At 38.4% G+C, this 27,037-nt stretch overlaps 1 protein-coding gene across 1 annotated transcript; it reads right to left on the bottom strand.

Annotated features, from left to right (window-relative positions):
- Nucleotides 1-391: 391 nt before the first annotated feature.
- Nucleotides 392-3,057, bottom strand: LOC135206362 (uncharacterized). Its single transcript, XM_064237780.1, has 2 exons — nt 2,883-3,057; nt 392-2,010 (listed from the first exon to the last, which is right to left on the bottom strand). Exons 1-2 carry the CDS (start codon nt 3,055-3,057, stop codon nt 392-394), a joined length of 1,794 nt encoding a protein of 597 aa, XP_064093850.1.
- Between the last annotated feature and the right edge of the window lie 23,980 nt (nt 3,058-27,037).

Here is a 27,037-nt window from a genome sequence, read left to right as displayed (position 1 = left end):
TGGCTCGTACAATTATGGGAGCAAACAATCCTAGAGGGTCAAATACTTTTGAAAGGTTGCTCAAAAGTAGCCGTTTGGTAAGCGGAGCTTCCTCAAAGGTAGGGGGTTTTATGCTTAAGTGGTAGTGGTCAGTCTTGTAGTTCCAATGAAGTCCTAGAACTTTGACAAGATCTGAGCCTTCTGTTGTTCCATCACCTTCTTGTTTTACCATTTCGTTGAAGGTTGGGTCATTACTGATCCATTCTCTTAAAGGCATTCCGGCATCTGACAGGACTTCCTTTGCAACCTTGTAAAGGCTGTAGAGGCTGACTGTTGTTGGTAAGGAACCAATTAAGTTGTCCACATAAATTTGGTCATGAGGAAACTAACTTCAGGTGAAGTGGGGTAGGTTTCAAAGTGATGTTTGCAAGGTTGACTGGAGTAAAAAAGGCGAGCAGGTGGCTCCAAAGAGAACTGATCTAAACCTATAGGCTTGAAGGTCCTTTTCATTGTTAAGATCTTTTAGCCAAATGAAACGTGTATAATCATGATCCCTAGGTTGGAGACCTACCCGTAAGAAGGCTTTGCTGATGTCTGCCGATACTGCAAATGGGTCGAGATGGAATTTCAACAAGAAGTCGGTTAAATGACTAGTTAAGGATGGGCCAGAGTATAAGCAATCATTCAGGCTAGGGGCCTGCTTGTCCATCCGGGCACTTGCATCAAATACAATACGAATGGGCGTTGTAGTTGAATCCTTAATCACAGGTAAATGGGGTAAATAATGGACATTTGTCCGGTTTTGGTCTTCTTCTGGCACTGTTTCAGTGAAGCCGAGAGACAGTTGTTCTTTGATGATCTGGTCATAAATTTCCAGATACTTATTAGTTTGTTTCAGCTTGTGAATAGTACTGTTCAGTCTTTTCCTCGAGAGTGCTAAGTTGGTAGGGAGTTGTTTCTTATCGACTTTCCAGGGGAGAGATACCTCATATTGTCCTTCAACCATATTGATGGAATTCTTGAATTCTTCCAGTACAAATTTATCCTCAGGTGACATATCTTGATCAACGATTCTGACTGATTCTAGGGTCCAAAGCTGTTGGATGGGGTCTTCAGCAAATTTGCTATCAGACATCTCAAGTGGTATCTCTAGAGCAGCTTTGGAAGGTTCATCAACTGCTAGTCTCATTACAGTTACAGAATGAGCACTGATAGGGGTGTCATTACTAGGCAGTTTACCAGCGACCAGATATCCTAGGGAGGACTCAATCAGGTTCACTCCGTTTGCTTGTGGAGAATGGATAAAGTCAAAGTAGTGATCTATGCCAACAAGCAGTTTCACCTGGTCAATCTGACTACTTGACAAGTTAGGATCAGCTAGGGTGACATTCTGGCTCTTCAGTTCAGACACTATCTTACAGAGTCCACGAGGCCTAGCGTTCTGAGGTAGTTTAGGTACGACAATAGCCTTTAAAGTTACAAGGCTGTCATCCTTTACCCTGACAGGTACAGTGACTGTACCATATTCTCTAGGTTCTTTGGTATCCCAGAACCCACTGATGCTCAGTTGGACAGGATTGTCTCGTACAAGTTTACACTCTTCCACTGCCTCTTGTGTGATGAAGGTGCGTTGCGCCCCAGAATCAAACAGTGATCTAAGTTCCTTGGTGTTGCCTGAGGGCGGACACACCACTTTCATTAAGGCGGTAGGGAGAATTCCACTTGTTTGTGACTTTAAGTCTTTGTCACTGTCATTGTCTCCACAATAGTTCACAGCAGAGACCTCAGTTGAGGAGTCAGGGCACAATGCTGAATGGTGTAGTCCAGTTTTACATGACAGACATTTGTGGAACTTCACAAAACAGTCGGTTGTCTTATGGTTAGGTGAAGTGCATTTCACGCAGCGATTTTGTGCGGTAAGTCTTGAAATGCGCTCTTGCGTGGTCTTGTAAATGTCACACTGGTAGGCTTTGTGTTCTGGTCTATCACAGAATACACAACTTTGAGTTCTAGCGGTCTTATTAGGCTGTCCTGGAGTGACAGAAATACTCAGATTCGTAACTTCGTTTTTCTTAGGGGTGTAAGAACTAACCTGAGTTTTGGTCTGATTACCTGGTCTATTGGAACTTTTAGATAGTTTTCTATGGGAGTAATCCTTTTTGGTTTCTTATCCCTGGGTTCAAATCCAAGGAAAGACAGGTCAGGATTATCTTTCCTAGCCCCTCTCTAATATCTAGGAGTGAGGGGTAGTCCTGTCCACACTTGTTTTGGATTTGTCTTTCACCTTGCCAGGTAGTTTTTGAAAAAACTAGAGGTCCAAGCGTCCAGGTACAGTGATCCGAATTAGGTTTGTTTCTTTCTATGCCTCTAACATATTGTTCAAGTTTAGCCCAGAAGCCACGTAGTGAATACAGATCTGCAGAAGGTTTAGGCAGGCCTGCTAGTTGACAAATTAGAAATGAGGTTATTTTCTCTGGATTAGCATAAGTTTTCTTCAACAGGTCAATGGCGTCTAAATAGTTTTCATTCGTGACAAGAATATTTCTAATCAGAGTTAGAGCTTCACCCTTCAAACATCCCTTCGGGTAATTAAATTTGTCAACAGCTCTCAAGTCTGGACGAGAGTGAACGTTAGACTCGAAAACATCCCAAAAAGGGGGCCATTCTCCATCGGTCCCTTCAAATTCCGGTAGTGATAAAGACGGCAACTTAACCTTATGCCATGGCCTAAACTCTGTTGCAATACTCCTCTGGGGTTTGGCTTCCATGCAAATGATTTTTAGTTTCTCCAAAACTTCAGTGCTCTCTGTGATGACTTGGTTAGCATGACGCCGCTTTGCAGTGAGCTGTGTTCTATCAGGGTCTTGCTCAGAGAACCCTTCTTCTCCAAGTGAACTAAGTACTTAAGTTGAGTTCTTCATACTTCTTTATTTGAGACTCTAGCCTAAGACGATATGTCTCCAAGGTCGAGGACTCAACATCACTTGCCCTTTGAATCAAGTCAGCAGCAGTGGTGCATAGATCCTTGCAGGTTTCCTCATAAAGTCGGAGGGAATATGCTAATTGTGTCGCAGACATTTTATGAGTTTAAAAGGTAACAAGACAAAAATCCCTGGACAACAACACAGGCCTTAAAACATCCCGCTGGGGATGCCAATCTTCCTTTGTGGGAAATTTGTTTCGCTCAGTGGGAAGATTGAAGGAATATACTCTACAAAATTACAAGGGTAATTCCTTCCACTGAGTGTTCTCTAGTAGTAATTTAGTAAATGGTATAAAACGGGCTGTTAAGCACACAATTCTTCCATGCGCCTAACGTGTTTTCAGACTTGTGCCAGAAAATCCAAGGGATTAATAATTGCTTGGTAAGCTTAAGTAGGTTAGTTAAATTCCGGTAAAAGTAATTCAGGTAAATGCAATTAATCTAAATAGGACTATGAATAAATCAAACCAAGGCCATAAAATTCCCAGGGTAGTTCAGTTTGGTCCCCCAGAATTTCTACTTAAGAATTCCAGACCCGGTTAAAGTAAAATTGAAAGTAAACTAATCCCGAATAGTAATGCTAACGTAAACAGACAGACCTAATTTCGACTAAATTTATTACTACGCCCATATAATTATATAAGCCTTTGTAAAATTATTCAATCTGAGTCTATGCCTAATTAATTCTCACAAACTCCAATATTACAATAGCCTAACTATGTAAAAGGGCTAAAAATTTAGTCAAGGTAAAGAAAACAGTGTATTACGTCTTGAATAAGTAAGTTAAGTTAAATACGCAAGTTAAACGTTAAAAGACGAAACCGCTTCCTAACGAAAAGTCCGTTGGCTCAAATCAGCCGTCCAATAATGGCGGTCTAGTCTTTGTGGAAAATTAGTATTTTGACCTACCTTCAAGTTACCCAGTTTGGACACACACCTCTTAATTCACGTGTAAACTAAAAAACAAATCCTCTATATTTTAATCAGCAAACCCAGCGACCTCTAATCGCATTTGTGGAAATAAATTGGTACGTTGATAAGAAATGTTATTCCACTTACCGAATTTTCCGTCGACCGATCAGTGACGAAGGCTGTTAAAAGTTTTGGTTGCAGATAAGGATATTCGGATAGGATGAGGTTTTTAGGATAGGTACAAACAGGAAAGGAGATCATACAAACCAATTATTTAAAGGGTTATGAATTTCTAAAACCCTACACAACGTAAATTAAACTTAAAGGGAGAAGTCGCCGAACTAGTTGTCGCCCTTCGCTCGCCGTCTGTTTGAACAAGGCCCCAAAAACCTGAGCCCGGCCTAAGCTTACCCCTTGAAAAGGCCTATGTCAGGTCAATGGTTCTTATCACTCCCCAAATCAATTAAATAATTTCTTAAATAATTTGAAGGGACAGTTAAATCTATTTATTAAATCTATCTATCAAATATTTTAAATGCTAAGTAAAGTTAATCAAGTTATTCAAAATATAATATTAATTTTTCTGCGGAGCTTAAACTAAAGAAAATGGGGTATAGTTACTTTGTAGCTCTTAGCAGTGACTTCGTTAAAGGTTAGAAAAATGTATACGTACAAATAAATTTACAACATCTTCCGAGCATATAATGTTTTCAGTCTCGTGTCAGAAAATCCAAAGGATTAACAAATTGCTTTGTAAGTTTAAATAGCCTAGTTAAAATCAGGTAAGAACAATTAAGGTAAGTGCAATTAAACTAATGAGGATTAGGAAATGAATTAAACCAAGGCCATAAGATTCCCAGGGCAGTTCAGTTTGGTTGTTGTTGTTGTTGTTGTATTAAGCCAACACTTCTTGTTGGCACGGGCCTTTCCCTTGTTCGGCCTGTAGGTGATCTGAAAAGATTCATTAGGTACACGGTTAGTTTATTTTTAAATTGGAAATATCTTTAGTTGTAGAGATAGGAGTGACAGGGAAGGATGATGGTGTCAGTAAGAGAGGGCCATCATGTCATATTATAGTAGAAGTTTGAAAGAATGTAAGGCTTTCGAATATAGGAGAAGCGGGTGCAGGTGGGGGTTGTCCAACCCTTTACTTCTTTGGTCCCTGCGGGAGATTTCATGTTGTAGGTAAAGTTTTTAAAAGAATGATAGTGGATGATTTGGGATGGAGAGCCGTTAATAGTGAAGGGATGTGAATATGACTCTCTCTCTCTCTCTTTGATTATATATATATATATATATATATAATCATATATATGATTTATATATATATATATATATACTTAATATATATATATATATTATATATATATATATATATATATATATATATATATTATTCTATATATATATATATTATATATATATATGATATACTATAGATATATCATATATACATATATATATATATATATATATATATATATATATATATATATATACTACCTATATATATATATATATATATATATATATATATTATATATCAAAGAGAGAGAGAGAGAGAGAGAGAGAGAGGCATATTCACATCCCTTCACTGTAAGGCTCTATCCACATCATCCACTATCATTCTTTTAAAACTTTACCTACAACTGAAATCCTCCCGCAGGGACCCATAGAAGTAAAGGGTTGGACAACCCCACCTGCACCGCTTCTCCTATATTCGAAAGCCTTACATTCTTTCAAACTTCTACTATAATATGACATGATGGCCCTCTCTTACTGACACCATCATCCTTCCCCTGTCCACTCCTATCTCTACAATATAAAGATATTTCCAATTTCAAAAAACTAACCGTGTACCTAATGAATCTTTTCAGATCACCTACAGGCCGAACAAGGGAAAGGCCCGTGCCAACAAGAAGTGTTGGCTTAATACAACAACAACAACAACAACCAAACTGAACTGCCCTGGGAATCTTATGACCTTGGTTTAATTTATTTCCTAATCCTCATTAGTTTAATTGCACTTACCTTAATTGTTCTTACCTGATTTTAACTAGGCTATTTAAACTTACAAAGCAATTTGTATATATATATATATATATATATATATATCAAAGAGAGAGAGAGAGAGAGAGAGAGAGAGAGAGAGAGAGAGGCTGTCCAAGGTAATGATCAGTTTTTGTTTTCATCTCTCCCTTCCTTCCACCTGCATCGAGTTTGGTGGGTGGAACCACTCGAGCATTAGTTAGAGAGTGGTGCCTTGGATTATCCAGAGTCCTTTTGACCGATTCCAATTCCTTGTTTCATGGGCAATGGCGGATTTAGTGATCTCCCTTTTGTGCAGGTAAACAACTTTTACTGTCCCCGTGACTTTTGACCGTTGACAAGGGAATTCCGAACTGACATCGTCAATGATAGAAGGAACTGGAATCTTTCAAAAGGACTCGTTATAATTCCAGACCCTAATACCAAGCGCATCAAATTCGTCACGGGTGGGAGGTACTGGAGCTGTAAACAACAACAACCGATCATTTCATTCAATAATCAACTACGGTGCTGCCGTACACATTTCTTGTATTCGCCAGTTATCCGTATCATAGTCAAACCAAAATTACCATGGACATGTACGTTTTAGACGCTGCTACTTTTCCCAGGTTTTATTCATAAAATCTTGCCCAAAGTACGAATGTCGTGAAGATGTGGCGGAAACACGCCGCCACACCTTTCCATGCTAGGTTCTACGTATCTAACCGTGAAGACGTAAAATGAACAGAAAATCTGAAGAATTGAAATCCATATAGTAAACTGCTTTGATAAAAAAAGTAGGTGATGATAATCTAGTTTCTAATCACCTAAATAAATCATACGAACTCCCATGTCTAGCCCAGATTCACCGATGAAAAAAAAATGAAACTAGCGATGAAAAAAAAACAAATACTGTTATTTTTTCCTCAAGCGATGGCCTTGTCCCGGAACCTCTTTCTTCTGGACGTCCCGGGGGAGGGAGGGATAAGTAGGATTTTATGACCAGATTAACGAACAACCCCCAATTGTAGGATGCAGATTATCTGTATTGAGATTGTAAGTCGGGAAGTGTTTCTGTGTGCACTATAAATGTAATTACATACAATGTAATTACATATATAGGCCTTACATATATATAAATATTTTTATCAATGACAAAATTGTTAGGTTCGAATTTCTGTATATGGCATCAGTGTTCAAAGGAGGGTACAGTAGAATACAAAGAAAACAGTTCTCTCTCTCTCTCTCTCTCTACACGACTAAAATCTTAGGACAGGAAATTACTGGCAATCATTCACATATCTTACTTTATTGTCTTCACCTTGCTAGCCCTGTTTTCGTTTCATCATTCTCACTGTCGGATGAATTTTCAACATGTTGTTGTTGTAAGAATTTTGTACAAACTCATTTAGAGTATTGTTTCATGAATGAAAGTTTGTGCGTTCTACATCTAACCTTTTGTTCTGTGACGTTCCAGTACATTTTTTTTATATTTCAGTGGGAAAAATGTCAATAAACTACAAGTACGTACTTATCGCATTTCATTTGCGCTAGAGCTGGAAAAAAACAAACAGACGAAAACAACTCACGGCCGATGCTAAGTTGGCTTAGAAAGGATTATAGCCCTTTTACCCCCTGCATTGAAAGACCAAAATTCCGTGTAAATGAACGACCAGCCAGCGACGTGTTCTCTCGCTACATAGCGACTCAGCCAAGTGATTGGCGAATTCCCGCTTTAGATATACAAAATCAGGAAAATTATGATAAAAAGGGGTTCAGGAGGAAATGTTTTTGTTTGGATAAGGTCAACAACACTTCCTCGGGCCTAGAGAGAATACATTATAGAGGATTTGCCTTGAAAGAAAGGCAGGAAAAATCAATCGTATATATACGTACTAAACGTCACGGTCAAAACATCTGCTCTCCGTATATATACGTACTTAACGGCTCAGGTAGCGTTGGCGTACTACGTATATATACGTACTAAACGGTTAAAGGGTTAACCAGTGGACGAATCTTGTAAATTTCTTGAATGCGTGTTATTTCTGTAAAAATCCCGAAATTGTAAGCAAGAGTTTTAAAGAAATATAGATAGACATAAAGATTAATTGTGAATATAAACAATAAAGTGAAGCTTCACGGATGTCATTTTTATTAACTTACAGTTTAATAAATATCCACAGCAGTTGCTCCTGTAACTTTAGCTATCCAATCGCCAAACTGTATTGCACAAAATGCCAAGGGTTTTCCTAGCATTATGACAAATTCAGCATTAATATCGGACAGTTTTCAACATGTCATGTAAATCAGGATTCTCATTCCTATATAGAGCAGCATTGAAATTATACTGCTTTTCAAAATTTGATAAATAATACTAAATATACCAGGAATAAGATGAACGTCACGAAAAACATACACCAACCTGATCTGTTTAATTTATGTACTAGGTACGAGGACAACTATGCAATATTAAATACAGTACTATGAAAATTTGTAACATAATATAGAAATCATTGAATATAATAAGAAATACCCCTTAATCTATTACGTAAAATGTACATTTCATAATTTTCTCCTTGTTGACGATTTTTGCAATAGATTGCCTTCAAGTCAAAGAAATTCACTAGTTTCAGGGTATGGTATTTTCAATAATAAAAAAAAAATGTTAACAAGAGAGGAGTCTCAGGTCCAAAAACACGAAAATTGTGTAAAAAGAAATTATGGCAATTAATATTTCTTATTGAGATTGATTGAGTAAAATAAAAAAAATTTTCTCTGCAACTTCCATACAAAGAAAACGGACTTAGAACCAGTAAAATCTTGTGGGTAACTATCATATATGCAAAATATGTTCTGTAACGTTATTGCCTGGTAGACGTATTCATTTCAAAGATATTGCACAGTAATACATCGTGCTTAAAAGTTTTAAGTGTAACCAGTTATTATTGTTTTAGTATCCAGTCCGACAAACTTGTTTCGATCTTGTAAATTCTGCCTCATGAATGTAGGATATGACTCATTATTGTGTATTGAGCCGATGCTCATGTTTGTTATGAATTGATTATATAGGGGAAAAAACCGACTGGACTAACTGATCCAGTTTTCACCGCGTGTCAATCCACCCTCCAAAAACGTACTTTAACACGTCCGGACACGGTGATGGGCACCAGTCAAAAGTCATCGGTGGTGAGAGCAACAGCTTGAGACCTCTACTATCCTTTCGAAATAAGTATTTTCTCCAAAGTTAAAAATTAAGGTCATATTTTAAGATTAAACAGGATTCAGTTAACAATCATGGATAGTGACTTTTCACAGGTCTTGTAGGAAATTTGTTTAACTCAGTGGGCAAGATTGAGGGAATATACTCTACAAAAGTAGGAGGGTAATTCCTTCCACTGAGTGTTCTGTGGTAATACAGTTAATTAAATAAAACGGGTTGTTAAGTGCACAATTCTTCCGTGAATATAATGTTTTCAGACTCGTGTCAGAAAATCCAAAATATTAAAAAATTGCTTTGTAAGTTTAAATAGGCTAGTTAGAATCAGGTAAGAGCAATTTAAGGAAGTGCAATTACACTAATGAGGACTAGGAAATAAATTAAACCAAGGCCATAAGATTCCCAGGGCAGTTCAGTTTGGTTGTTGTTGTTGTTGTTGTATTAAGCCAACACTTCTTGTTGGCACGTGCCTTTCCCTTGTTCGGCCCGTAGGTGATCTGAAAAGATTCATTAGGTACACGGTTAGTTTTTTTGAAATTGGAAATACTTTAGTGTAGGATAGGAGTGGACAGGGGAAGGATGATGGTCAGTAAGAGAGGGCCATCATGTCATATTATAGTAGAAGTTTGAAAGAATGTAAAGGCTTTCGAATATCGGAGAAGCGGTGCGAGGGGTTGTTTCCAACCTTCACTCCCTTGGGTCCCTGCGGGAGGATTTCAGTTGTAGGTAAAGTTTTAAAGAATGATAGTGGGATGATGTGGATAGAGCCTTACAGTGAGGGGATGTGATGAGGGTGGTTGATGTCACTTATTAGTTTCTTTACCTTGGTGGAGGTAGGTTGTAGAGCACCTGGGCATGCTCTTCTAAGTTTTCAATGATTGTCTTTGTGACTGTAGCAGCTGCATGCTCAGCATCTTGTGCAGGTAATTCATTTTGTGCTCCACCTCTTAGCTGTGCTGTTTCTCTGCATTCCAGCAGGTAGTGAAGGAGGGGTTGCTGTGCTTCCTCTTGACAGTGTTCACATGGTCTGACACAGTTTTCCACAATTTCCCAGCAGGCTTTATATCCTAGCCAGAGTCTGTGGATGATCACAGCAAGTTTTCTTGGTGTGTGCCTGTCTATGGGAGGAGGCACTAGATCAGTCGATGTCTTATACCATCTGGCAGACGGTGAGTTCTTTTCCCTACCCCTCAGTGGTCTTTTTAGCAATTTTTCTTTGCAGAGTGGTTTCATTGCATTCTTGATTTGTTGAAGTGCAGGTTGTATATGTATTTGCACTCTGTCAATGTGTTTTGTACTTTTGGCTAGCTTATCAGCCCTCTCGTTGCCTGGAATTCCTATGCGACTGGGTATCCAGTTTAAGGTGACAGATCTTCCTCTTTCGTTGTGCTGGTGTAGCAGTGTTTTAATTCCAGCCAGCAGTGCCTTATTTTCTTTATTTATCTGTTGTTGCGGGGCGTGCATTGAGGACTTTGAGTCGGTGTGGATGATTACAGGCCCTTCTTCATTCTCCAGTGAGTACAGCAGTACCTGTCTTATTGCTGTTAACTCTGTCTGCATAGTGGAGGCGTGGTTGGAGGTCCTCCAACAGGCTGTGAAGTTTCTTGAATATACTGCAGCGTCCGTAGTTTGATTCTCAGGCTCTACAGTGACATCGGTGTAGTATGTTTGTTGCAAAAGGAAAGTAAATGATTGAATATTACTAGAATATAAGAGTTTTAGCTTACAATTGCGTTTTTCGACCATTTCGGTAGAGTCAAAGTTGACCGAAGGATGAAATTTTGGCACTTATCGTTATTTATATGAAAATATTTCAAAACTGATAGATGCTACAATCATGAGTATTCTGTGTTGTATTCTACATGAAATTGCGCACATTTTCATATATGATACTCCATGTAACGGCTAATTTAAAATGGTGCAAAAATTATGTCAAAGTGATGAAATAATTTCTGAGATGTGTCACTGGTACTTTTTACTGCGATAAGAAAGAAATTCGCGCTTGTGTGCCTGCGTAACGATTGTAAACAAAACAACACCTTGATCCGTGAGCTCCCAGCATCCCCCAAGTAGCGTGATTCAACAGTTGTATTTTTCCGGGAATTTATAAAAAAAACTTTTTTATGTCAATGTTTAATACGTCCAATCGGCACCTGGGAGACAATTTATGTCGATGTTTAATACGTCCAATCGGCGTAAGAGGGTTAAAATGCTTACTTAATGTTGTGTATGATTTCCAACAGTCTGAAATGATGATGGAATCAGGGTGAATGTTTTCAATGAGGATGAGAAGCAGAGTTTCGGCGTATCGGTACTGAACGATTTGGTAAAATGTGTCATTGGTTTCGCGGTCGATTCCACCTAAAACCCAACAACCATCAACATGCCTGCCTTTGATGAATTTACATTTGCCGAACTTTGATTCATCAATTTGAACAATGTGGCAAGGTCCACCGATTTTACGGTTGTCCTGAACCAAAATATCGATACAGATGTCCCTGCAGAAATTATACCAGTTCACCATTGTGTTAGGTCAACCAATTTTAAGAGTCATCTGCATAAAGGCTTGCCGGAGCATGTGAATCCAGCCATGAATTAATTGGAGGATAGTGCCGCAATATGTGTTTACTTAGCATTTCAAATTTGGTTATTCCATTTTTTTCTTTTCTGTGAATTTGTTTAAGTAGTATAAGTGAAACTAAGGTAATGCCTTTTCATTTATTTCTATTAATATTCATAAGTGAAACAATGTGTAAACTAATGCTTTTGGTCGATTATGCCAAAGAATAAAGTAGGGACATTCATCTGAAAATCCCTAGAAACATAGGGACATTACACATTTTATGTAGGGATATACTGGATACAGATGACCAATTGACTTGGCAATCCCATCCTAAGAATAATGAAGCCTAATTAGAGTTTGTAATAACAAACATAAAGTGAGCAATCCGATTATGTGGGTTTTGTATCAGATTTCTTGATATTTTTTATTTGCTGGTCCTCCTCACAGACGTATAAGTTGCAACAGCCACGTGCCACTTTAATCCATCAAATTGTCATGTTAAATGTTTCCTGTGGCTTTCTTCTGTGTAATTAACTTGTAAATAATATGTTGGGAAATGTTTTTAGTGTAATTTACTTTATTTTTGTTATAAAAGTGTGTAAAATTGTAAAACTTGCTTCCTCAATCCCTCCACCGGGTTGTAGAGTTTAGATCTTCAGACCTTGTTATCGATCAGACCACCGGGCTAGAAACTAAGTACGTCAAAGGCGAATAATTCGTGTCAGCCACTTCTCCATTTTAGCCTATACAATCCTTTCCTACTTTTCCCTTCAGGGGTTATTGTAATCAGGTCGTAATATTTCCCATTTTGTTAATCTTAAATCTCTTCATTTAACCAGTGGACGAATCTTGTAAATTTCTTGATTGCGTGTTCATATTTCTTATTAAAAATCCCGAAATTGTAAGCAAGAGTTTTAAAGAAATATATAGACATAAAGATTAATTGTGAATATAAAAAATAAAGTGAAGCTTCACGGATGTCATTTTTATTAACGCTTAAACGCCGAAGCGGTAAAAAAAAATTGTCTCCCGTGTGCCGGAGGTGTTTCAGAGTGAGCGCGGAAGCGGAAAAAATATTTTTTTCAAAAAATCACAGCGCGCTTAGTTTTCAAGATTAAGAGTTCATTTTTGACTCCTTTTTTTGTCATTGGCTAAAGTTTAGTATGCAACCATCAGAAATGAAAAAAATTATCATTATCATATATAAATAATGCAACATATGATAGCGCAAAAACGAAATTTCATATATAATTGTATTCAAATCGCGCTGTGCGCAAAACGGTTAAAAGTTACAAGTTACATTTTTTTTCGTTGCAATGTACACTAAATTGCAATCATTTTGGTATATAACACATTGTAAAACGATAAAAGCAACACAGAGAAAATATTATCACAAAATAATGCATGAATTCGTAACGTGCGGATGTAAACAAATATTTTTTTTCAAAAATTCACCACAAATCTAAATATTGTCCTAGAGACTTCCAATTTCTTTCAAAATGAGGACAAATGATTGAATATTACTATACTGTAAGAGTGTTAGCTTACAATTGCAGTTTTCGACCATATCTGATGAGTTAAAGTTGACCGAATGTGGAATTTTTATATATATATATTTTTTATATGCAATTATTTCGGAAATAAGAAAAGCTACAACCTTCAAATATTTTTCGTTTTATTCTACATAAAATTGCGCACATTTTCATATATAAAACTCTATGAAATGCCTAATAGGAAACGAAGCAAATATTCCGAGAATGGGACGTACGCATTTCGGAGATTTGTGACGGAGAATCTGCTCGCGTAGGGAAGGAAAGATTTTTTTAAAAATTCACCATAAATCTAAATATTTTGCTAGAGACTTCGAATTTGTTTCAAGATGAAGATAAATGACTGAATATTACTAGACTGTAAGAGTTTTAGCTTACAATTGCGTTTTTCGACCATTTCGGTAGAGTCAAAGTTGACCGAATGTGGTTTTTTTCTATTTATCGTGATTTATATGCAAATATTTCAAAAATGAGAAAAGCTACAACCTTCAATTATTTATTGCTGTATTCTACATGAAATTGCCCACATTTTCATATATGAAACTTTATGTAACGGCTAATTTAAAATGGTGCAAACATTACCACAATTGCACATACGATTTTTTCGGAAGAGTTACCGCGCGTACGTAGAGAAAATGTTATTTTTTTCATAAATTCACCATAAATCAAAATATTGTGCTAGAGACTTCCAATTTGTTGTAAAATGAAGGTAAATGCTTGATTATTACTAGAATATAAGCGTTTTAGCTTACAATTGCGTTTTTCGACCATTTCGGTAGAGTCAAAGTTGACCAAAGGTTGAAATTTTGGCAATTATCATTATTTATATGAAAATATCTCAAAACTGATAAAAGCTACAACCATGGGTTGTTTTTAGTTGTATTGTGCATGAAATTGCGCACATTTCCATATATAAAACTTTATATAACGGCTAATTTTAAAATGGTGCAAACATTACCACAATCGCATGTATGATTTTTTTTCGGAAGAGTTACCGTGCGGACGTAAAGAAAAAGTTTTTTCATAAATTCACCATAAATCGAAATATTATGCTAGAGACTTCCAATTAGTTGCAAAATTCAGGTAAATGATTGAATATTACTAAAATATAAGAGTTTTAGCTTACAATTGCCTTTTTCGACCATTTCGGTAGAGTCAAAGTTGACCAAAGGTTGAAATTTGGGCAATTATCGTTATTTATATGAAAATATCTCAAAATTGATGAAAGCTACAATCATGAGTATTTTATTGTTGTATTCTACATAAAAATGTGCACATTTTCATATATAATACTTCATGTAACGGCTAATTTACAATGGTACAAAAATTATGTCAAAGTGACGAAATAATTTCCGAGATGTGTCACAGATACTTTTTAGTGCGGCAAGAAAGAAATTCGCGCTTGCGCGCCTGCTAACGATTGTAAACAAAACAACACTTGATCCTTGAAATCCCAGCATCCCCCAAGGCGTGTGATTCAAAAGTTTTAGGCTAGTAGGCCTATAAGTATTTTTCCGCGAATTTAAAAAAAAAACTTTTGTAAGTCGACATAAAATACATCCAGTCGGCACACGAGAGACAAAAAATGTCGACGTAAAATACGTCCAGTCGGCAGCAAAGGGTTAACTTACAGTTTAATAAATATCCACAGGAGTTGCTCCTGTAACTTTAGCTATCCAATCACCAAACTGTATTGCATAAAATGCCAAGGGCTTACCTAACACTATGACAAATTCAGCATTAATATCGGACAGTTTTCAACATGTCATGTAAATCAGGATTCTTGTTTCTATATAGAGCAGCATTGAAATTATACTGCTTTTCAAAATTTGATAAATAATTCTAAATATACCAGGCTGAACGTCATGTTGTTGTTGTTTAAGATTAAGCTGGCTTTATGCCAGCACGAGCTCTTGCTCATAGAGCAGCCCGTAGGTCATTTGAATTTTGGATGTGGAAAGGTGATTTTTTAAGGATATGAGGTGAGCCTTATTTATTAGATTCTATGGGTTATGCACGATGAAAATGTGGTATGATTTGAAAAAGGAAAGGAAAGGTGAACAGGCAAGGTTACAAACCCCTTTAAACCCTAAGGTACCCATTAGTAGGAGATAAAGATCGATAGTAGCGAGTCCTGGCGAGTCAGAGATAGCCAGTAAGGAAAACGAAAAATTTATAGTCGTAGAAAAACGGATAAAAAAAGCACATTAATCTATGGAGTTCAAGTACCATATTTCACTTAACGACAATAGAATAAACAGCGCCGATCGTTAGTAATAGAGATTCGGCGAGAGAAAAACGAAATATTATGAGTTTTAGAGAAAGCAAAACAAAAGTAAACAACAGCTTAAGCGGTAGTTAGAGTGACAGTTGAAATATTCGGTCGTTAGACATGAGGCGGCCGAAAAACGGAGGGGAAAGGAGGATTGTTTAGTAAAAGAAAAAGCAGTTAATGCTATAAACAGCACTTTTCTCGAAGGAGGTCATCTGGAACTGATCTCTAGGTCCAACAGAACATGGACGAGCTCAGAGAACAGTTGATGATCGTTCTATTGCAGAATGGGTAATTGCCTTTGAGGAGTTCTGAATCGAAATTCAGATTGGAGGAAATCATCTGGGAGGGGAGATCTCAAAGTTGAGGGCTTCCTGGAAGATCTCTGTAAACAGTCGGTCGTTGAAAGTGTAATGCTTGTCGGATAGAGCTCTATGAACGAAGGCATTGAATTCGTCATAGGTCATCAGGAGCTTGTTTATCCCTTGTTCCCCTACGAAGTGGAATTCACTTCCAGAGGCGACGGATTTGAGTTTTGCTTTGCCGGTCTGGACATCCATGTCTTTTTTAACTGGGAACTCCTCCGTTTGTGTTCCCATTTCCTTGTGCAAAATGGGAGCTACAGCAGGTGTCTGGATTTCCATTTCTTCGATCGTAGCTTCTTCTTCCGTCTGAGTTCCTGCTTCAACACGAGCAGGAGTCGACGTCGTCGGCGATGCGAAGGCTGGGGGAGTAACCTGAGGGGTTGAGGGAATAACCTTAGGGGTCGGGGGGGTTGGAAGGTTTGGGAATTGGAGGTTGGAGGGAAGGAAAGGATGAGTGTTTGATTTGGGATATAATGACGAGGTTTGGGGTGTTCTGCAGGGGAAGGTTGAAGAGCTTGTGGTGGAGGGGTGGCGATAGTTCTTGGATCGATACGAGTTTCACATGGTGGTCGTCTTGAGGGCGATGGTTGTCGTTCTCGAAGGTCTTGCTGGCGGTGGGGAAAGGGAAAGCCCTTTCATCCTCCAGATTTTTCCAGTCTGACAGGGCACCCCTTGAACCTGCTGATGAGACTGATGGCAGTTTGGGCATCGGGCAACGGTGTGGCCTTTTGCTTTGAATTTGTTGAAGCAAACGTCGGTCTCATGCTTCTGGCTGCAGATTCCACAGACATGCTGGGCCGTGCACTCCCTCCTGTGATGCCCAAACCTCTGCACTTGAAACACATGAGAGGTTCGGGGGATAAAGGCTTCGGTCTTATAGTTTCCGAGGATCCCAAGGCTGATGAAGTCTGGAATTTTGCCTCTAAACGTAGCTTCGACTTTTTGAGTTTTCTTCTTCAGTCCCATCTCTGTTCTTCACTTTGCAACGTGAAGTGAAAGCAGTCACAATATGCCTGGTACTTCGAGAATCCGTTCAATAGTCACATATTTGTAGGGACTTTGCAAATCATTGCTTTCGATGTCTTCTCAGCTGGATCCAAAAGGAGGCATAAAGGACGGTCTTCAGGAGGTCCTGCAGACTGTTTGTCCTTCGGGGTAATAATAAATTCCCCTTTCAGATTCGGTCGGGCTTGGAGTTGTGCATTAGGGTATTTTTTTTCCAGTGCTAGGACGGCTGCATATGATGTCTGGTGTTCTTGGGATGTTGCCTTGAATCTAGAGAGAACTGCCTGAGTCGTCATGGTAGGTGCTGGAGGCGTCGAAGGTGTAGGAAAGGTCAATGACAGTATGAGGGCTTTTTTTCCGCATTTTTTTCTGGAACTTTCTGGAAGCCCTTGAATCGTCGAGGGGGGCGGGTTTCGCCCTGCTGGGAGCCAGGAGACGACGGCCGCTTTTCAGCCATCGTTTTACATTCGACAGGCGAGCTGCTCGAGATTATATAACGACCAATAGTATAGCGCAAGGATGCCGTAACGTGTAACGTTGCTGAACGTGTTGTTGTTGTATTAAGCCAACACTTCTTGTTGGCACGGGCCTTTCCCTTGTTCGGCCCGTAGGTGATCTGAAAAGATTCTTTAAGTACATGGTTAGTTTTTTGAAATTGGAAATATCTTTAGTTGTAGAGATAGGAGTGGACAGGGGAAGGATGATGGTGTCAGTAAGAGAGGGCCATCATGTCATATTATAGAAGTTTGAATGAGTGTAAGGCTTTCGAAAATCGGAGAAGCGGTGTAGGTGGGGTTGTCCAACCCTTTACTCCCTTGGGTCCCTGCGGGAGGATTGTCATAAAAAACATACATCGAACTGATTTGTTTAATTTATGTACTAGGTACGAGGACAACTATGAAATATTGATTATATTACTATAAAAATTTGAAGCGTAGTGCAAGAATCGTTAAAGATAATAAGAAATACCCCTTAATCTATTACGAAAAAAGTTTTCCATTTCAAAATTTTTTCCCTGTTGACGATTTTCGCAATAGATTGCCTTCGTCAAAGAAATACACTAGTTTCAGGGTATGGTATTTTCAATAAAAAGAAAATGTTAACAAGAGAGAAGTCTCAGGTCCAAAAACACGAAAATTGTGTAAAAAGAAATTATGGTAATGAATATTTTTTATTGAGATTGATTAAGAAAAATAAACAAAATTTTCTGTACAAATTCCTGACAAAGAAAACGGACTTAAAACCAGTAAAATCTTGTGGGTAACTATCATATATGCAAAATATGTTCTGTAACGTTATTGCCTGGTAGACGCATTCATTTCAAAGATATTGCACAGTATTGCATCGTGCTTAAAAGTTTTAAGTGTAACCAATTATTATTGTTTTAGTATCCAGTCCAACAAACTTGTTTCGATCTTGTAAATTCTGCCTCATAAATGTAGGATATGACTCATTATTGTGTATTGAGCCGATGCTCATGTTTGTTATGAATTGATTATATAGGGGAAACAACCGACTGGACTAGCTAATCCAGTTTTCACCGGACACTGTGATGGGCACCAGTCAAAAGTCATCGGTGGTGAGAGCAACAGCTTGAGACCTCTACTATCCTTTTGAAATAAGTATTTTCTTCAAAGTTAGAAATTAAGGTCATATTTTAAGTTTAAACATGATTCAGTTAACAATCATGGATCGTGACTTTATACAGGTCTTGTGGGAAATTTGTTTCACTCAGTGGGAAGATTGAAGGAATATACTCTACAAAATTAGGATGGTAATTCCTTCCACTGAGTGTTCTCTGGTAATACAGTAAATTAAATAAAACGGGTTGTTAACCCTCTTACGCCGATTGGACGTATTAAACGTCGAGTCAAAATGTCTCCCGTATGCCGATTGGACGTATCATACGTCAGCTCAAAAAAGTTTTTTTAAAAATTCGCGGAAAAATACTTATAGGCCTACCAGCCAAAAACTTTTGTATCACGCGCCTTGGGGGATGTTGGGAGTTCACGGATCAAGGCGTTGTTTTGTTTACAATCGCTACGCAGGCGCGCAAGCGCGAATTTCTTTCTTATCGCACTAAAAAGTATCAGTGACACATCTCGGAAATTATTTCGTCACTTTGACATAATTTTTGCACCATTTTAAATTATCCTTTACATGAGGTATTATATATGAAAATGTGCGCAATTTCATGTAAAATACAACAAAAAAATACTGATGATTGTAGCTTTTATCAGTTTTGAAATATTTTCATATAAATAACGATAAGTGCTAAAATTTCAACCTTTAGTCAACTTTGACTCTACAGAAATGGTCGAGAAACGCAATTGTAAGCTAAAATTCTTATATTATAGTAATATTCAATCATTTGCCTTCATTTTGCAACAAATTGGACGTCTCTAGCACAATGTTTTATTTATGGTGAATTTATGAAAAACTTTTTCCTTACGTTCGTGCGATAACTCTTCCGATAAATTTTTTTTGTGGCGATTGTCCTATGTTTGCACCCTTTTAATTTCCGTTACATAAAAGTTTTTCTATTTGGATGTGCGCAATTTCATGCACAATACAACAAAAAACAACCCATGGTTGTAGCTTTTATCAGTTTCAAAATATTTTCATATAAATAACGTTAGGTGCAAAAATTTCAACTTTCGGTCAACTTTGACTCTACCGAAATGGTCGAAAAACGCAATTGTAAGCTAAAACTCTTATATTCTAGTAAGATTCAATCATTTACCTTCATTTTACAACGACTTGGAAGTCTCTAGCACAATATTTCGATTTATGGTGAATTTATGAAAAAAAAAAAACATTTTTCCTACGTTCGCGCGGGTAACTCTTCCGAAAAAAATCAGAATTTTTTTGTGCGATTGTCGAAATGTTTGCACCATTTAAAATTAGCTGTTACATAAAGTTTTATATATGAAAATGTGCGCAATTTTATGTAGAATACAACTAAAAATGATTGAAGGTTGTAGCTTTTCTCTTTTTTCGAAATATTTGCAAATAAATCACGATAAATAGAAAAAAAACCACGTTCGGTCAAAATTTGACTCCACCGAAAAAATAGTTGAAAACGGCAATTGTAAGGCTTTAAAACTCTTAGGCCTAGTAATATTCCGTCATTTTTCTTCATTTTGAAACAAATTTGAAGTCTCTAAAACAATATTGTGATTTATGGTGAATTTTTGAAAAATATATTTACCTTCACTCCGCGCGCCGATTCGCGGCCGTAAGTCTCCGAAATATGTACATCGCATTATCCTAATATTTGCTCCTTTTCATATTAGCCTTTTTATAGGGTTTCATATATCAAAATGTGCGCAAATTCATGGAGAATACAATAAAAAATAGTTCAAGGTTGTAGCTTTTTTCGTCTCCGAAATATGTGCATATAAAAAAATATATATATAAAAATTTCGACATTCGGTCAAATTTAACTCGTCCGAAATGGTCAAAATCTGCAATTCTAATCTAAAACTCTTACAGTATCGTAATATTCAATCATTTGTCTTAATTTTGAAACAAATTGGAAGTCTCTAGAACAATATTTAGAATTACGGTGAATTTTTTAAAATAACATTTTTTTACGTCTGCGCGTTACGAATTCGTACATCATTTTGTGATAATATTTTTCCAGTGTTGCTTTTATTGTTTTACTATGTATTATATATCAAAAGGATTGCAATTTAGTGTACAATACAACGAAAAAAAAGTGACTCGTTAGCTTTGACCATTTTTTGCACAGCGTAATTTGAATACAATTATGTATGAATATTTTTTTTTCACTACCATATATCGCATTATTTACATATGATAATGATATTATTTTTCATTTCTGATGATTGCATACTAAACTTCAGGCAATGAAAAAAAAATTAGCCAAAAATGAACTCTTAATCTTCAAAACTAAGCGCGCTGTGATTTTTTGAAAAAATTATTTTTTCCGCTTCCGCGCTCACTCCAAACCGGCGCCGGCATACAGGAGAGGTTTGATTTTTAGTGCATTCGGTGCGTTAATGAGGGTTAAATGCCACAATTCTTATCTGTGCATTAATAAATAAATCGTTGTTTTTTAGACTTGTGTTAGAAAAATCCCCAAAACAAAGGATTAACAAATTGCTTTGTAAGTTTAAATAGGCTAGTTAAAATCAGGTAAGAGAAATTTAGGTAAGTGCAAATAAACTTATGAGGACTAGGAAATAAATTAAACCAAGGCCATAAGATTCCCAGGGGAGTTCAGTTTGATTGTTGTTGTTGTTGTTGTATTAAGCCAACACTTCTTGTTGGCATGGGCCTTTCCCTTGTTCGGCCCGTAGGTGATCTGAAAAGATTCTTTAGGTACATGGTTAGTTTTTTGAAATTGGAAATATCTTTAGTTGTAGAGATAGGAGTGGACAGGGGAAGGATGATGGTGTCAGTAAGAGAGGGCCATCATGTCATATTATAGAAGAAGTTTGAATGAGTGTAAGGCTTTCGAAAATCGGAGAAGCGGTGCAGGTGGGGTTGTCCAACCCTTTACTCCCTTGGGTCCCTGCGGGAGGATTTTAGTTGTAGGTAAAGTTTTTTTAAAAGAATGATAGTGGATGATGTGGATAGAGCCTTACAATGAGGGGATGTGATGAGGTGATTGATTTTATTAGTTTGATTACCTTGGTGGAGGTAGGTTGTAGAGCACCTGGGGCATTGCTATTCTAAGTTTTCCAAGATTGGTCTTTGTGACTGTGGCAGCTGCATGCTCAGCATCTTGTGCAGGTATTGCCATTTTCCTTTGTGCTGCACCTCTTAGCTGTGCGTTTTCTCTGCATTCCAGCAGGTAGTGAAGGAGTGGTTGCTGTGTTTCTTCTTGACAGTGTTCACATGGTCTGACACTGTTTTCCACAATTTCCCAGCAGGCTTTATATCCTAGCCTGAGTCTGTGGATGATCACAGCAAGTTTTTTCTTGGTGTGTGCCTGTTCTATGGGAGGAGGCACTAGACAGTCGATTTCTTATACCATCTGGCAGACGGTGAGTTCTTTTCTACCCACTCACGATGGTCATTTATCAATTTTTCTTTGCAGAGTGGTTTCATTGCATTTTTGACTTGTTGCAGTGCAGGTTGTATATGTACTTGCACTCTGTCAATGTATTTTGTACTTTTGGCTAGCTCATCAGCCCTCTCATTGCCTGGAATTCCTATGTGACTGGGTATCCAGTTTAAGGTGACAGGTCTTCCTCTTTCGCTGTGCTGGTGTAGCAGTGTTTCAATTCCAGCCAGCAGTGCCTTATTTTCTTTAATTTTCTGTTGTTGCAGGGCTTGCATTGAGGACTTTGAGTCTGTGTGGTCCTGGAATTCAATTGAGTTTCGACCCGGTTAAAGTAAAATTAAGGTAAGCTAATCACAATAGTAATGCTAAGTAAACAGGCAGACCTAATTTGACTAAATTGTTCACTACGCCCATGTAATTATATAAACCCATGCAAAATTGTTCAATCTGAGTCTATGCATAATTAATTTCACAAACTCCAATATTACAACAGCCTAACTACGTAAAAGGGCTCAAAATTTAGTTAAGGTAAAGAAAACAGTGCATTACGTCTAAAATAATCAATATAAACGTTAATAGACGAAACCGCTTCCCATCAAATGACTGTTGACTCAAATCGCCCATCCAGCCATGGCGACCTAGCCTTTGTGAAGATTTGTATATCGACCTACCTTTAAGTTAGCCTAGTTTGGACACAGACATCTTAATTCGCTCCTAAACTGAAAATACATCCTATCTATTTAGTCAGCAAAACCATCCTCTAATTATATTCTTGGAAATAAATGGGTACGTTGATAAAATTTATTCTACTTACTGACATTTTCCAACAAGTTGTTGTTGTTGTTGTATTAAGCCAACACATCTTGTTGGCACGGGCCTTTCCCTTGTTCGGCCCGTAGGTGATCTGAAAAGATTCATTAGGTACACGGTTAGTTTTTTGAAATTGGAAATATCTTTAGTTGTAGAGATAGGAGTGGACAGGGGAAGGATGATGGTGTCAGTAAGAGAGGGCCATCATGTCATATTATAGTAGAAGTTTGAAAGAATGTAAGGCTTTCGAATATCGGAGAAGTGGTGCAGGTGGGGTTGCCCAACCCTTTACTCCCTTGGGTCCCTGCGGGAGGATTTCAGTTGTAGGTAAAGTTTTAAAAGAATGATAGTGGATGATGTGGATAGAGCCTTACAGTGAGGGGATGTGATGAGGGGGGTTGATGTCACTTATTAGTTTCTTTACCTTGGTGGAGGTAGGTTGTAGAGCACCTGGGCATGCTCTTCTAAGTTTTCAATGATTGTCTTTGTGACTGTAGCAGCTGCATGCTCAGCATCTTGTGCAGGTAATTCATTTTGTGCTGCACCTCTTAGCTGTGCTGTTTCTCTGTATTCCAGCAGATAGTGAAGGAGTGGTTGCTGTGTTTCTTCTTGACAGTGTTCACATGGTCTGACACAGTTTTCCACAATTTCCCAGCAGGCTTTATATCCTGGCCTGAGTCTGTGGATGATCACAGCAAGTTTTCTTGGTGTGTGCCTATCTATGGGAGGAGGCACTAGATCAGACTGATGTCTTTACCATCTGGCAGCCGTGAGTTCTTTTCTACCCACTCACGATGGTCGTTTTAGCAATTTTTCTTTGCAGAGTGGTTTCATTGCATTCTTGATTTGTTGCAGTGCAGGTTGTATATGTATTTGCACTCTGTCAATGTGTATTGTACTTTTGGCTAGCTCATCAGCCCTCTCGTTGCCTGGAATTCAGTTCTCTCACTGATCCCACAGTGAGAAGAACTTCTCCTTCCTGAGACCTGCGTTCCGACTGCTGCTGGATACTGCCTCCTGCTGCTGCTGCTGCCGCTGCCGATTCCCGAGGGCCTGCCGACACTTCCGCCGACCTCTGTTTTCCCAAGGGCCTGCGCTGCTGCTGCTGCTGCTGCTGCCGCCGCCACCTCTGCCTACCAGCTGCTGCTGCTGTCTGCCGCCCGCTGCTGCCTGTCCTGTCTGTAGGGGCCGCTCCTGCTGCCTCTCCTGCAGAGTAGACTGCCGAAGGGCGCCCCCAGCGTCGCCTGCTGCAAATTTGAAGGCCTTGCCTAATAATTTTTGCTGAGATTCAGCCAATGTTATAAGGAAAATAACGATTGACTTTAAATAAGTCTCTACTTCCAAATAACCTTCCATTACTAACAGACTCTCCGTGGAAAAATCTGGGTAGCCGTTGTGGTCTTAAAACTCCAGTTGAAGCAAGGACCCAAGAGTCAAAATCTCCACTCTCGCCGTCTGTGGCAAGTGGCACAGGACTGATAGGCTTGGCGCCTATAAGCAAGAACCTAGGATAGGAGATAGGTGTTTGAGAGGATTGGCACTATAAGCCAAGAGAAAGTTTGTGAGTGTGAGTGTGTGTACTTGAAAACAGTAAACTGTTTTGTGTTTTATTATTCCTTCCCCATCTTAAGGACCTCCCTGACTGTAGGACTTGACTGCTGGGTCGTCTTAGTGCTCAGAGAGCAGTAAGGAGATTCCCCAGCTGCAACTGCTGCAGTCAGTAAACAGCTACCAATAGGCTAGATAGGGCCCCCCTTCAAGCAGAAAAAGAAAATATTACAATAATAATAATAATAATTAAATTATAATAAAACAGCATTAGAAATAATAAAATAGTAATAATAAAGTAAAGTAGAGTAAGTAAAGCACAAGTAATATTATAATATATTATATATATATGATACTATATATATAGTATATATATATATATATATATATATATATATATATATATATATATATGTATATATATATATATATATATATATATATATATATATATATATATATATATATATATATATATATATATATATTCCCGTGGTATTCGTTTATTTATGAAGTCACGTGCATCTACTGTGATTTTTTAAGCATATATATATTATATATATATATATATATATATATATATATATATATATATATATATATATATATATATATATATATATATATAATGTTACAGTAATAATAATAATAATATTAACAATAAAGTAAAAAGAGTCAGAAAGTAATAATAATAATAATAACAATAATTGATTACAGTTACAGTTTCAGGTTCTTTAATTTCATTTTTCCACTCCTCCAACTTTCACTTTGTCTGGTGCCCTAGGGCTTAAAGGGTTGGACAACCTAACCAGGCACACTGCCTATCCTTCAACCCCCCTCTTCTGACTTGGAAGCACCCTAATGATGACGGACATGGAACCTCAACGACTACAGGAACAAGAAGAGACCACCAAGATGGAAGCTACTGAAGACCTAAGGAAAAAGAGGACGAAGGAGGACGACGACGACCAGGAGTGGACCACCGTTACCTCAAAAAGAACAAGGAAGCAGGAGAAGAGAACCAGCTTCAAGGAAAATGCTCCAGAAAACAACGCAAATGGAAACCAAGTCAGGGAAAAAATTACCCACTTCAGGGTCATTGCAAACAACTCAGCTGAAGGATTCAGAGCCATAGCAGCCTTCCAGACCAGGTTCAAAAACCTGCAATTTCAGGCTAAGCCCAATAAGCAGGGTCAGTGGACCATCTCATCCAGAGATACAAAAACGATTATCACCCTGAGGAACACGACAGCAATCATCATCAAGGAACTAAAAGAAGAAGAGAGAATTAAGAAAGCAGTAGTGGTGGCTACCCGCTTGAAATGCCTGAAGCCACATAAACCAGCGCAGCAATGGTACAGCTGCGATTTAGAATGAAGAACAAACAAGGTATACTTAACAAGGCTGTACTAGTCACCTTCGTAGGGACCATCCCAGAAAGTGACCTGGAGTGTCGGGAGATATGGGTGAAAACTTACTACCCGGAACCCTAAGGTGCTTCAAGTGCCAGAAATTTGCACCATAAGAGCCAATGTCAGGCAAAGCAAGAGACCTGCAATATGCAGCAGGAAAACATCCACTGAAGACTGCATTGCCAAAAGGAAAGCAGGGGAGACCACAACACCGAAGTGCCCCAACTGTGGGATGCCCTGAGAGACTGGCAAGAGTAAAGGCCGCTCTGCCCAAAGAAAAAAGAAGAGAGAGGAGCTTGTCAAGAGGAAGGGCAGCACCAAAACCTCAGCCCAGAAGAAGGTTTTATACCAGGGAAGAGCTGGAGGAATCCAGGAGGGAAGCAGGACCCAGCAGGAAAAGAAACAGCTCCAGGTCTGCATCAAGAAGACCCTCCCCCCAGCAAACAAATCCTCAGGCACCTAAACCATTGCCAAGGTCTATTTACATCAAAACAATCGATCTCAGGGACAGATTGACAGACTTCTCCAAACGCATCATAAAGGAGACATCAATGCAGAAACTATCCCAGAGTGCATAGAAGTACTTCTAAAGAGCTTCATCAAAGGAGCTTCCAAGTCCCCCTACCCCCTCTACCACTATGCAGGAGGCAGCGACCAAGCTGCACCAAAACCCACTCCTCAAACCCCCTCACCTCTACCTTCCACATCCACCTCAACCCCTCACCTTCCACATCCTCTGAACAAATAAACCACACCCCTCTCAACTCATCCAACTCATCCTCATCATCACCATCAACCACTGAAGGCATGACAGAGGAAACTGGAATAACATTCGCACCAAGGGACCCCAGACAGTTCTCCTCAACGTACCAATCATGCTGAAGATCATCAAGTGGAACGCTGGTGGAATAAGGACAAAGGCAGCCACACTAATTGCAGTCTGCAAAACAGAAAATGTGGACATCATTCTACTGCAAGAAACCCATGCTAACAACTGGGACAAAATTCAGAATAACTGGATATAATGTCTACACAACCCCATGCGTAGGCACAGACAGAGGATTGGCAATTCTCGTCAAGAATACAATCCCAACAGCAAGAACACACAACCCAATCCCTGTGGCAACAATGTGGAAAACCCTAGCAGTGAGAATCACACTGCTAAACCAGAGGATAGATATATTCAACATATATAGAAAAATACATAGAGAAGAAACCAGGAGAACTACAGCTCACACAGCTCTTCGCACATGCAGCAGATTCACAACAATTATATGTGGGGACCTTCAATGCGCATCACCTCTCGCTATCATCCCCCATCGACCACAAACCAACCTGGAGAGCACATAGCCTTCTCT

This window comes from Macrobrachium nipponense, chromosome 29 (assembly GCF_015104395.2).
Source record: "Macrobrachium nipponense isolate FS-2020 chromosome 29, ASM1510439v2, whole genome shotgun sequence".
Taxonomy (NCBI): domain Eukaryota; kingdom Metazoa; phylum Arthropoda; class Malacostraca; order Decapoda; family Palaemonidae; genus Macrobrachium; species Macrobrachium nipponense.
The sequence above is the reverse complement of the archived record's forward strand: the minus strand, read 5'-3'. Positions and strand labels throughout refer to the sequence as shown.